The sequence below is a fragment of the Saccopteryx leptura genome, chromosome 11 (genome assembly GCF_036850995.1).
Source record: "Saccopteryx leptura isolate mSacLep1 chromosome 11, mSacLep1_pri_phased_curated, whole genome shotgun sequence".
Classification (NCBI taxonomy): domain Eukaryota; kingdom Metazoa; phylum Chordata; class Mammalia; order Chiroptera; family Emballonuridae; genus Saccopteryx; species Saccopteryx leptura.
The window spans coordinates 64219344-64232540 of record NC_089513.1 but is presented as its reverse complement, the minus strand read 5'-3'; the positions used below and the strand labels follow the sequence as shown (position 1 = coordinate 64232540).

At 59.1% G+C, this 13197-nt stretch overlaps 1 protein-coding gene across 1 annotated transcript in view; it reads left to right on the top strand.

The window, feature by feature from the left end:
* CFAP100 (cilia and flagella associated protein 100) overlaps positions 1-13197 on the top strand; it is a 51494-nt gene that overhangs the window by 19216 nt on the left and 19081 nt on the right. Inside the window, exons 4-12 of the mRNA XM_066352725.1 lie at positions 3604-3704; positions 6085-6277; positions 8420-8487; positions 8568-8731; positions 9935-10015; positions 10463-10644; positions 10961-10993; positions 11079-11172; positions 13127-13175. Coding sequence (XP_066208822.1) covers positions 3604-3704; positions 6085-6277; positions 8420-8487; positions 8568-8731; positions 9935-10015; positions 10463-10644; positions 10961-10993; positions 11079-11172; positions 13127-13175 — 965 coding nt within the window. The remainder of the gene's footprint in view (positions 1-3603; positions 3705-6084; positions 6278-8419; positions 8488-8567; positions 8732-9934; positions 10016-10462; positions 10645-10960; positions 10994-11078; positions 11173-13126; positions 13176-13197) is intronic.

The window sequence follows — 13197 nt, the reverse complement described above, 5'->3', positions numbered from 1 at the left end:
CTGCTCAGCTGCCCCCTCCCTGCTGTGGGTCCTGATGGACTCGGAGCAAGCACTGCTCAGGCGCCCTCCCTGTTGTGGGTCCTGATGGACTCGGAGCAAGCACTGCTCAGGCGCCCTCCCTGTTGTGGGTCCTGATGGACTCGGAGCAAGCACTGCTCAGCTGCCCCCTCCCTGCTGTGGGTCCTGATGGATTCGGAGCAAGCACTGCTCAGCTGCCCCCTCCCTGCTGTGGGTCCTGATGGACTCGGAGCAAGCACTGCTCAGCGGCCCCTCCCTGTTGTGGGTCCTGATGGACTCGGAGCAAGCACTGCTCAGCTGCCCCCTCCCTGCTGTGGGTCCTGATGGACTCGGAGCAAGCACTGCTCAGCTGCCCCCTCCCTGCTGTGGGTCCTGATGGACTCGGAGCAAGCACTGCTCAGCGGCCCCTCCCTGTTGTGGGTCCTGATGGACTCGGAGCAAGCACTGCTCAGGTGCCCTCCCTGTTGTGGGTCCTCATGGACTCGGAGCAAGCACTGCTCAGCGGCCCCTCCCTGTTGTGGGTCCTGATGGACTCGGAGCAAGCACTGCTCAGGCGCCCTCCCTGTTGTGGGTCCTCATGGACTCGGAGCAAGCACTGCTCAGCGGCCCCTCCCTGTGGTGGGTCCTGATGGACTTGGAGCAAGCACTGCTCAGCGCCCCTCCCTGTTGTGGGTCCTCATGGACTCGGAGCAAGCACTGCTCAGCGCCCTCTCCCTGTTGTGGGTCCTCATGGACTCGGAGCAAGCACTGCTCAGCGCCCCTCCCTGTTGTGGGTCCTCATGGACTCGGAGCAAGCACTGCTCAGTTCCCCTCCCTGTTGTGGGTCCTCATGGACTCGGAGCAAGCACTGCTCAGCTGCCCCCTCCCTGTTGTGGGTCCTGATGGACTCGGAGCAAGCACTGCTCAGGCGCCCTCCCTGTTGTGGGTCCTCATGGATCGGAGCAAGCACTGCTCAGCGGCCCCTCCCTGTGGTGGGTCCTGATGGACTTGGAGCAAGCACTGCTCAGCTGCCCCCTCCCTGCTGTGGGTCCTGATGGACTTGGAGCAAGCACTGCTCAGTTCCCCTCCCTGTTGTGGGTCCTCATGGACTCGGAGCAAGCACTGTTCAGTTCCCCTCCCTGTTGTGGGTCCTGATGGACTCGGAGCAAGCACTGCTCAGTTCCCCTCCCTGTTGTGGGTCCTGATGGACTCGGAGCAAGCACTGCTCAGGCGCCCTCCCTGTTGTGGGTCCTCATGGACTCGGAGCAAGCACTGCTCAGCGGCCCCTCCCTGTTGTGGGTCCTGATGGACTCGGAGCAAGCACTGCTCAGCGCCCCTCCCTGTGTGGGTCCTGATGGACTCGGAGCAAGCACTGCTCAGCGGCCCCTCCCTGTTGTGGGTCCTGATGGACTCGGAGCAAGCACTGCTCAGGCGCCCTCCCTGTGTGGGTCCTGACGGACTCGGAGCAAGCACTGCTCAGCGGCCCCTCCCTGTGGTGGGTCCTCATGGACTCGGAGCAAGCACTGCTCAGGCGCCCTCCCTGTTGTGGGTCCTCATGGACTCGGAGCAAGCACTGCTCAGCGCCTCTCCCTGTTGTGGGTCCTCATGGACTCGGAGCAAGCACTGCTCAGCGGCCCTCCCTGTTGTGGGTCCTGATGGACTCGGAGCAAGCACTGCTCAGCGCCCCTCCCTGCTGTGGGTCCTGATGGACTCGGAGCAAGCACTGCTCAGCGCCCCTCCCTGTGTGGGTCCTGACGGACTCGGAGCAAGCACTGCTCAGCGGCCCCCTCCCTGTTGTGGGTCCCGATGGACTCGGAGCAAGCACTGCTCAGTTCCCCTCCCTGTTGTGGGTCCCGATGGACTCGGAGCAAGCACTGCTCAGGCGCCCTCCCTGTTGTGGGTCCTGATGGACTCGGAGCAAGCACTGCTCAGCTGCCCCCTCCCTGTGTGGGTCCTGATGGACTCGGAGCAAGCACTGCTCAGCGGCCCCTCCCTGTTGTGGGTCCTCATGGACTCGGAGCAAGCACTGCTAGCGCCCCTCCCTGTTGTGGGTCATCTCCGGCCACAGTGCACGCCCCACTCCCTCCTCAGGAGCCAGGCTAAGAACTGACCGGAGCCCCTTCTGACTTCCTCCTGTCAGCTGGGCAAAGGAGCAAACAACCTTTATTCTTCTCCTTCGCACTTAATTTTTTACACTTTGTCAGGACAGACTGCGAATGAAGCGTCCTAGGCACGAGTGTCTGAGGGAAGTGCTGGGCTCCCTCTGGGGAGAATGCCAGCTCGCCTCTCTCCTGCCAGCGTTCCCTTTGGTCTCTTGAGTGACGCTCCTGCCAGGCTTCTCCACAGTAAAGCCCCCTGGGTCTTGGTAATTAATAACTATCTTGTGTGCAGGTATTTTAAGACAATCCTAACTTGGACTTGCTGTAACTGTACCCTCTTTCTGCTGGTAAGGGTGGACAATGAGACAGGCCTCTGGAAGGAGGGTCACCACGTCTCGGAAGCCTGGACGCTTCCTACAGCCCTTGGCCTCTTGTTTCCCTTTGGGAAATCCGTTTGCAAGAACCAGTCAGTGGTGGCCGACAGTGTCCTGGGGACATCTGGGTGCCATGGACTGCTGTGCGTGTCGTGGCAGGTGCACTCTAGTGACAGAGGCGTGTCGCTGCAGCCCTCCCTGTTTGCTTCTGAGGTCCACAGATAATCGTTTCACAGGCAGCTACTGATGGTAGAGTGTTTTTATAAAGGAATATATGAAACTATTAAGAATGTGCATTGAAAAGTACTGAAGAAAATACACCCGAAATGTTACCAGCAGCTGATTCAAAGCAAAAGTTGTTTTGGGGTTATTTTTTGGTGTGTGTGTGTGTGTGTGTGTGTGTGTGTGTGTGTGTGTGTGTTTAGTCTCATTCCCTTTCATTTTCAAGAATTTTTTGTTTTGCTTTGCTTTTAATGAACTCTGTTCCATTTAAGTCAAGGGTAAGGGGAGAAAGCAACCATATTTTTAAGCCCTTCATTTGGTGCCTTCTGGCTTCTGTCCTCCCTGACACGCTATGAACTGAACTGTGGGGACCTCTCTCCCAGCCCTGGGAGCGGTGGTAGCAGAACGGGGGACCTGGGCAGCCTCCACATCCCAAATTCTTGGTCTGCCTCCCCCCCCCCAGGCCTCGGGTACATTTCCCTCACCCACCCCCAGCCCAGTCTCCCCTGGGAGGCTAGGGAGACTCCTGCAAGGACAAAGCATAGTCAGCTGAGTGCCCACCTCCCATGCGTAGGCAGGCACCTCGACTCAGGCGTCGATAGGCTCTCACCTCCTGAGACTTAAATGGGTGAGGACAGAGTGCCAGGGACATAGCAGACACCGGAGGGGCTGTGTTCACGAGGTCTCCTTCAGATGCCGGGGACAGAAGCCTAACTCCAACGAGGCTCACCCAGACAGGTGGGCTGATGGAGCTAGACTTCAGGCAGGGCTAGACCCTCAGCACATGCCGCTCACTCGCGCTTTGGTGGCAGCTCTCTGTGCTGGGCTGGGAGGGCACTGGGACCCCAGGGACACAGAAATCAGCTGGGAAGCGCTGGCTCTTCTCTCCAATGAGGTGTCTCCCTCCCCAGTGTCTGCGATTGGCTCCCACCCGTCAGCTGACCCTTTCCACATGTTTGGGGATATGGATTTCTTCCTGCTCAGAGATCAGGAGCAGAAGAAGTCCTGCTCAGTGAGTATCCAGGACCAAGGCCTGCCCCCAGCTCTCTCTTCCCTCACACAGGCAACAGCCAGCCAGGTTTCTGAGGAGCATTCATGTCACTCTTCTACTCTAGAATGGCTCCCCATTCCTGCAGAATCAACTCTAAACTCAGCCTGGCTCCCGGGTCCCTGACCTGTGCCGTCATCATACCCACTGTCATCACCACTGTGCCCGGGCCTTTGTCAGGTTGGGCTCCTTGGAGCCGCTGTGGCCACAGCCTCAGCTACCAGCCCTTGGCTTCTGCGTAAGATGCCATCCCCTCCCTGGGCTCTCCCTGTCCTTCAAGGCTCATCTCAGGGACCCTCTTACCTCCCCCAGGAAATGAACCCCCTCCCACAGCTGCTCTGCCTTGCACAGCCTTCCAGTTGGGATTCTTAGAGGCCAGATGTGCACATAGACATGCACACAAGTGCACATACACATCAGCGTGTCCCTGGGGACAGCCCTGCCTCCTAGCTCAGTCTCTCTCTTTCCTCCTCATTCCAAGAGCCGATGCGCCCGTACAGCCCGCCACCCCCACCCGCCCTTGCCCCGCCCCACCACAGCCACTGACGAAGCCACCCTGCAGCCAGGCTGAGAGAGCTCGCCCAGTGCGCACATCCCCTAGGAGGTGGCCAACACAGGCCATGTTCCTGGTCAGACTTTCATGGCCAGTGTCCTCAGTATTTTCCTGGGCTGACCCTGTCCACCCCACTTCAGAGCTCGGAGTCTGAGATTCCTTAGAGCAGCGGTTCTCAACCTGTGGGTCGCGACCCCGGCGGGGTCGCCTAAAGCCATCGGAAAATACATAATGCATATCAGGTATTTACATTCCGAATCATAACTGTAGCAAAATTACAGTTATGAAGTAGCCACCAAAATTATTTTTTGGTTTGGGGTCACCGCAACATGAGGAACTGTGTTGCGGGGTCACGGCATTAGACAGGTTGAGAACCACTGCCTGAGAGCAATGACTCCCACTGCAACTCCAACCAGTAATGACACCCCTCTAGCCGAGAAACTCTGGGGGGGCACCAGCCCTCCATCACTGTTTCCCCCTCTGCCACGCTGTGCACCCACTCGCGCCCTGGAAGGAAGCACCCACGAAGAGCCACACTGAGCAGCTCAGGCCTCCCTGCGGCCCCCAGAGTAGGAGCTGCTGCTCACACACACGCAGACTTTCTTTGACCTTGACTGAGAGACCTTTCTCTTTCCTTACCAATGTAGATCTGATTTTCTTTTCCCAACTTGGCCCTGCTTTGGGGCTAACTGCCTTCTTCCAAAAGCACTCCCAACCTCACACTCCAGCACAGACCCCCAATCTCACACTTTCCCCCACCCCACTCCGTAAAGCCCCCACCCTCACTGTGACCAAAAGCCCAATAGCTTCTAAACACAGACCTTCTGCCCCTGGGATTCTAGAGGGTGACATTTTCCCAGCTTCGTTATTATATAGCAGTGTACAAACTGGTAGTTTCACACTGGCTCGTGCACAGCTGGGCTTTCCCTAAGCGGTCTTCTTCAAAGGATGCATCGGGTTCTGCACCTGCCAGGCCCCACAGGAAATAGCTCTGGCCCAGAAAAGAGCCAAATGAAGAGTTCACGTGAGGGGCTATCTGACGGGGTGGGCTGGGCTACCCAGCCTGTGAGGGACACGGAGACCCCTCCCCCAGGGCCTGCACAGCAGAAGGGGTTGGGCACCCCAGTAGCCAGACATCTTCACTAGGCCTCCAGGAAGAAGAGGCCCCAAACTCCCCCCTCCATTCTGGGATCCGCCCAAATGAAAGGCTGGGGCGGCAGGGTGGAGAATTGTTAGGTGGGGGGTCGCACACACCCAAAGACAGCACGAGCCCCAGCACTGACTAAAGATCAAACTCAGGTTTTTAAGTTTCTTTTGGAAACTCAGAAGACAGATTCCCTGAATCTAGGGGGTGTCAGATTTAGCAAATCACAATACAAGGCATTCCCTTTAAGTGTGAATTTCTGATAAACCAGGAATCATCTTTTAGTGTGTACGTCCCTGAACTACTGATTTAGGATGCACATCTGAGTGGTGGGAAGACTGGACTTCACCCGGTGGCCCTCCTGCCACCCCAGCAGCGGGGTGCTCCCTCTCAACCTGGGGCAGCGGTGCACAGGAGCCCAGGGCGCTCCCCCGTGCACACAGTGCCACAGCCTTGCTGGCGCGCACGCGTGCGCACCCCCACCCCACCTCGTCCCCTCGCCCACCTTGTCCCAGCTAAATGCGCGCCACCACCGCAAGTCCACATGACCTTGGAGCGGGGTGACGCCACAGGAGACCCGGTCCAGGTGGGGCGGGAGCGGGTGGGTGGAGGCAGGTCCTGCGGGACCCCATGTGACCTGCCCCCAGGAGCGGGAGCGGAAGAAGACGCTGCGGGTGCATGAGAAGATGACCTACTCATCCAGAGTGTTGGCCAGGCACACCAGCCTGCGGCGCGAGATGCAGCTGGAGGACGAGACTGAGGACCAGGAGGCGCTCGCGGAGGCTGAGCAGCTGCGCAGCTTCCAGGACCAGACGGCCTGGAAGCTCTCCATGACCAAAGGTGCTGCTCCTCCCTCCCCAATGTCTGATCTGCGCCCCCGATGGGGCCGTGCTTTAAAAGCGCTTGGAGCTTGACTAGGCGGTGGCGCATTGGACAGAGCGTGGGACTGGGACCTGGAAGACACAGGTTTGAAACCCGGGATCTCCGGCTTGGACCCAAGGTCGATGGCTTGAGCAAGGGGTCAATCACCTGCTATATCCCCCCCCCCCAGGTCAAGGCACATATGTGAAAGCAGTCAATGAACAACTAAGGTGCTGAAACAAAGAATTGATGCTTCTCATCTCTCTCCCTTCCTGTCTGTCCCTATCTGTCCCTCTCTCTGACTCTCTGTCTCTGTCAAAAAAAAAAAAATGCATTTAGAGAGGAAGGGCTGGGGTGCAGTGTGTGTGTGTGGGGGGGTCTTCTCTGTCTGTCCTCTGGCCCCTACCTTCAGCATCACAAAGATCAATTCCAGATGGACTGTAAGTCTAAAAGCCTTCGAAGCCCAGTACTGCATGCATTCTGAGTGAGTGTTGACTAGGCACACAGTGAATGCAGGCCATATAAAATACAGGCATTTAACTTGGAGATAAGTAGAGTCAATGTAGAACTAGATTGCCCGGGTTGGGACCTCAGCTTCAGCTTTAATGGCTGCACCATCCCGGGCGAGTTAGCTAAATCCTTTGCACCACAGTTTCCTCTCCTGGCTGATGACAGGAGCAACCTCATGGCTGTGGGATTCAATGTTGTCAGACACTGTAGATCAGTGGTTCTCAACCTGTGGGTCGCGACCCCAGCGGGGTCGCCTAAAGCCATCGGAAAATATATAATGCATATCAGGTATTGACATTCCGAATCATAACTGTAGCAAAATTACAGTTATGAAGTAGCCACCCAAATTATTTTTTGGTTTGGGGTCACCGCAACATGAGGAACTGTATTGCGGGGTCACGGCATTAGAAAGGTTGAGAACCACTGCTGTAGATAGAAAAAAGTGGAAAATCCATTAATACTCTAGCAACCACATGATAAAGTATATCACGAAGCTAGCAAGAACACAGGATAAAGTATATCACGAAGCTAGCAAGTACACAGGATAAAGTGTATCACAAAGCTAGCAAGAAGAAGTTGGGACCGGAGCCCTGGAACCCCCGGGACTACAGGTGTAGTGAATGTGAATAGAGACGTAAGGAAGCTGCTAGCCTCCCCGGACACGCGCGGTTTGTTCTTCGGGTGGGAGCCCTGTACTTGCTCTGATGAAGGTGTGCCACGCGCTGCATGGGGGGAGCGGCACAGCTGTTCCCCCCCCCCCCCAGCCTCCACTCCCGAGACCCAGGAGAGGCAGGTGGCACTGGGTGGGGAAGGCTGGACCCAGGGGGTTTGGACACAGACTTGTCAGTGTTCCAGCCTTGGTTCTCAGGGAAGAACTGGGTCTCCTTCAGGACAGGGCCTTGCCCAGGGTAGGCCGAGGAGGCGGACAGGGGTCTGCTGGGCTCACTGCCAGGCATCCAGCCTTAAATCGGGACTCCTGTGCCTCATCGGCTTCTCTTAGAAAAGAGGACTTGAGAGACAACTAAGGTGAGAGCGTCGCGTGCTTCTGCAGTCCCTTCTACAGTCCCTGAGCTCTTCAAAGGTGGGGAGTGTCTAGGTCTTCCTCTCCAGAAAGGCCAAGGAGGGGGCCCCACGGCCCTGGAGCTGCCTCCCTGCTTGTTCTTTGGAAGGTCCTCCAGGCGCCCTCCTTCATTTCCTCGCACCTGGCTTCCCCCGGCGGTGTAGACTTGACTCTGCCCAAGCTGGGTACCCCAGCTAGAGATGCTGCTGCTCCCCTTTGCTCTCGGCTCCTGAGCAATAGGCATTCTGTTAAGTTCAGCTGGGTGAAGCCTCCAGGGCAAAGTGTCCAGAGTCTTCTTCCAGGTGAGGGAAGTGCGACCTCAAGAGAGGCTCTTCCCACCTGGTCCTGTCTCCAGACGGGGAGCTGTGACACAGCCCAGAGCCTTCTCTCCCTTTGCTGGAGACAGCGCTCGCTCTCCCGTTCACGGCACTGGTCCAGGAGCAGCTGGCTGGCTCCTCACTTCTCACGATACCTTCTCCAGCCTCAGCCACGAGCCTGGTCCCCTCCCACTGCCTGCCTACCCCCCAGATGTCTCCTTTCTCTCACTGCAGACAGAAAATGGGAGTCCGACAGCATACACAAGTACATCAGCCAGAAACGACAGATGTTCCTCCTCCAGGTAGGCCCATCTGCTCCCGTGAAGGGGACCCGGGTGGGCTACCCCAGTGAGGACAGTGACCCCTGCTCTGTGGCCCTCAGCGTGCCCTGAATATGAAGCAGAGTGACATCCAGCGACTGGCACTCCTGGAGGCCGAGGAGGAGGCGAAGCTGGAGAGGGCTGAGAAGTCCCTGGAGAAGGACTCGGCCCTGTTTGATGAGTTCCTCAGGGAGAATGACCGCAACTCGGTGCAGGCCCTGAGAGCGTGAGCCTGCGGCCAGAGGGGCTGGCTGGCCGCACACCGTCTGCCCAGGGGCCCCCCCAGCCTAGCCTGGACCCGGCCCCAGCCCTCGTCTCCACCTCCGCCCCTGACGCCAGGTCCCAGGGACCCCCCCCCCCAGCCTAGCCTGGACCCGGCCCCAGCCCTCGTCTCCACCTCCGCCCCTGACGCCAGGTCCCTGAGAGCGTGAGCCTGCGGCCAGAGGGGCTGGCTGGCCGCACAGCGTCTACCCAGGGTCCCCCCCAGCCTAGCCTGGACCCGGCCCCAGCCCTCATCTCCACCTCCGCCCCTGACGCCAGGTCCCTGAGAGCGTGAGCCTGCGGCCAGAGGGGCTGGCTGGCCGCACACCGTCTGCCCAGGGACCCCCCCAGCCTAGCCTGGACCCGGCCCCAGCCCTCGTCTCCCCTCCGCCCCTGACGCCAGGTCCCTGAGAGCGTGAGCCTGCGGCCAGAGGGGCTGGCTGGCCGCACACCGTCTGCCCAGGGACCCCCCCCAGCCTAGCCTGGACCCAGCCTCAGCCCTCATCTCCACCTCCGCCCCTGACGCCAGGTCCCTGGGACCCCCCCCCCCCCCCAGCCTAGCCTGGACCCGGCCCCAGCCCTCATCTCCACCTCCGCCCCTGACGCCAGGTCCCAGGGACACCCCCCCCCCAGCCTAGCCTGGACCCAGCCCCAGCCCTCGTCTCCCCTCCACCCCTGACGCCAGGACCCTGGGAGCTCCCCCCCCCCAGCCTAGCCTGGACCCGGCCCCAGCCCTCGTCTCCACCTCCGCCCCTGACGCCAGGTCCCTGGGAGCTCCCCCCCCCCCAGCCTAGCCTGGACCCGGCCCCAGCCCTCGTCTCCACCTCCGCCCCTGACGCCAGGTCCCAGGGACCCCCCCCCCCCAGCCTAGCCTGGACCCGGCCCCAGCCCTCGTCTCCCCTCCGCCCCTGACGCCAGGTCCCTGGGACCCCCCCCCCAGCCTAGCCTGGACCCGGCCCCAGCCCTCGTCTCCCCTCCGCCCCTGACGCCAGGTCCCTGGGAGCTCCCCCCCCCAGCCTAGCCTGGACCCGGCCCCAGCCCTCGTCTCCCCTCTGCCCCTGACGCCAGGTCCCTGGGAGCTCCCCACCTCCAGCCAGCCGCAGGACAGTGTGGACATCCCTTTTCTGACAATCTGAGACTGGCTTCTTGCCCCCACCCCACCCTCCAGGGCAGAGAAGGAGACCAAACTGAAGTTGGAGAAGGTCACCGAAATCCGAGGCCTGACCACCCAGATCATGAACATGAAAAGGTGAGGTCAGAGGCAGGCTGGGCTTGGCCTGGCCTGCCCACACTTTCCTCCATCACGTCTTCCCTAGTCCAAGGGGCCCCTCACAACACACACTCATCCACTCATCATTTTAACACGGAACCCTAAACATCTCAGGGCTTCCAAGCCCTGCCAAGCTGCTACCCATCTTACAAACGAGGTGACTAAGGCCAGAAGTCCAGTGACTTGCCCAAAGCCACACCGCCAAGACACAAGGCTCACATGGCTTTAAGGCCCCCAGGTTCAGCCCCGGGAGGGCTGTCACTCTGCGAGGTACAACCCACATTGGTCCCTGCAGGGTGGGCATCCTCTCCCTGGCACAGCGGTGTTTCTGTGCCTGCCCCTCTTAGGCAGGGAGCATTGCGGTCCCCCCTGGAAGGGCCTCCCAGTGGGCGAGCCTGACTTGACTCGTCCCCTTCCCCGGCTTAGTGAAATCTCCAAACTTGAAGACACTCTGCATCATTTCAAGGTCTACAAGGATTTCCTGTACAAGCTGTCACCCAAGGAGTGGCTGGAAGGACAAGAGAAGAAGCAACTGGCTCTCAAACAGGCCAAGGAGGCAGCCAAGGTCCCCAAAGAGAACAGTGTCATCTCCACACAAGGGGACAGAGGTAGTCGAAAAGAGAAGACAGACCCCTTGGTCCCCCTACACCTTGTGCCCAGCTAGCAAAAGCCCTGGAGGTGTCCAGGCTGTGGATGTGGCTCTTTCCATGCTCTGCAGACCCCTAGCTGGGGCAGCAGCTGCCCCTTAGCCACTCGTGGCTCAGCCCACGCACCTGCTTGGGGAAGCGGGGCTGGCTTTCGACTCAAACCCAAGGGGCTTTCATCCTACGCGCCTCTCTTTCTGTTCCTGAGGGGTCCCGAGCAGTGTGGCTGTAGGCCTGGCTGCAGCCATGGCCATCTGGGACCTTTCTTTGCTTCTTATAGGACCAGGGATCAGGTACAAGACAAGCTCCAAAGGTATGTGGTCACCCCAGGCTGGAGGGGCCCCACCCTGGGTGGGGGCACATAGAAACTCTTCCCCTTCTTCCTCCAATGGGGCAAGGCCCAAAGAAACTCTGGAAAGTGCTGCAGGTGATACGGGCAGGGAGGATCCTGTCTAGCGCCATCGGCCTCGACCAGGAGAGTCAGCCCAATGGGTGAGTGGGCTTGGGGGAGCTGCCAAGGTGGCTGGGGGGTGGTGGGGGGTGTCCCCTGGTGGCTCCAAGACAGAGGCGCCCAGAAGGGGCCTAGACTCCCCGAAGGGGTGAGTGTGAGGAAGGGCTGTTGCCAGCCTGGCGAGTATATAGTCTGACTTAAGAAAGGTTTGTTTTTGTGCGATTCGGGAAACTTAAGCCTGGGGTGGCCCACTTGGGTGCTGATCGACTAGTCAAATAGGAACAGGTAAGGGCAGCCAGGTGGGCACACGGAGCAGGATGGCACGTGTCCTCCACCAGCCCTCTGTGGCCAGGGGGTGCTGCCCCAGGCGGGAACAGGCCAGAGCCATTCAAGAGAAGCCGGAAGTCTAAGGCTTCTTTATAAAATTACCCAGATTTAAGTGTGACAGTTACTTTCAAATCTTCTAAAAACATGGTGAGGGACAAACAGAAACCCCCAGCAGATCCCTGGGCCGGTGCAAACCTGTCCCTCCAGCCTTCCGCTTGCAGCCAGAGCTGTCCCCCCCCCCCCACCTGCTTCATAGGACGGACAGACACGTGGCTAGCTAGCTGCTGGGTCACCCGGTCACTCCTTTCTCACTGGAATGTTCACAGATTACAGTTCTATAGAAGGAATACGCTAAGGAGTCTTAACCCCAGTCCCTGCGCACCTCCTTCCAGGTTGCCGGCCCAGGGAACCCTGGGCAGCATTGTGAGGAGTTTCATTATTTCCCGCGTGGCCTTCCAGCTCTTTTTAAGTAAACAGCATGTTAAATCACACGAGGTGGCTGTGTAGGGCAAAGGTGTACTGGCATGTGTTTATGATTCAACCTCAACATAAGCAGAGGCGATTTTCTTATGCCCACCCTTCCTTTCACAAGGGAGCTGACTCTACCCACCGCACTCTCTCTCCATCAGCAACAGTGCCAGGGGGTCCCGGGCAGTCCTGTAGCCAGGGCTCACGCCTGTCTAACCCCTGGCCTCTCGATGCTTGCTGGAGTAAGCTTCACAAGATGTGAATATGGGACAGGGCACTGACCACAGCATCTCATGGTCGCCTGGCATTTGCCTTCACAGTGCCAGGGCTACCGCCAGGGTGCTCACCTGCCCCGTGGAGTCTGGACCGCCTTGGGCCAGCGGGGTGAGGGCCTGGAGAGCCGCGTGGGAGCCTGGGCAGGTGGCTGGCAGGCCTGAAGCCAGGGCAGAGAAAGAGTTTGATTGGCTCATGCAATTTGTGGGCAAGCTAGCAGGCTGCAGAGGTGAATAAGGCTGGTGAGCTAGAAACCTTTGATTCTAGGAAACTCGGATAAGTCAGTAGCTTTGTGAGCACTGAATGAGTGGGTTTTGGAGCCTAGTGTGTGTTTTTACTTGCCCGTCGGGTGCAAGCTAGGATTAAAGTTGATGGCCCACCAGTTATTGGCTCCGTTGTTTCATTACCGTCTGTCCGAATCCAATGGGAACCTGCATGTGAATGGCCATGATGGCGGCTCCTGGCCTTATAGGGAGATAGACAGAAAAGCCCGTGCCAGTGGTTTCTTAAAGCAGGATAGCAAATAGAGAGGAACAGCCCCAGCAGTGGGAGCCACAGTGCCAAGGCCCTGAGGCAGGGTTAGCACCTACAGAGACAAGAAAGGTGCTTGTAGGGCAGGAGCAGAGTAACCTCGGGCTCTGGGTGAGGCGAGGGTGGGGAGGGTGGCAGCTCCCGGGTGGAGGCCTACTTTTATTCTAACTGGAGGGACATAAGTTCTTTGAAACCTGAAAATATCCCCTTACCTGTGGTGTAAGAGCTGGGGGACCAAGAGGAAGCTGGTGCCACCACCTGGGCACTGGTGAAGTGGACAAGGGACAAAGGGTCTGGGGGTGGAGAGACTCTGTAGAAATGCTGCAGTCCTCACCACCGGGGTGGGCACCACAGCCCAGGCTGAGCCCGGGGCCCTGCGTTCCCCTCTCTCCACAGGCCCAGCTCGGCTGTCCCTGTGCAAGAGGACCCGGACGGCGAGGAGGAGGTCAGTGGCCCCACAGGGGCAG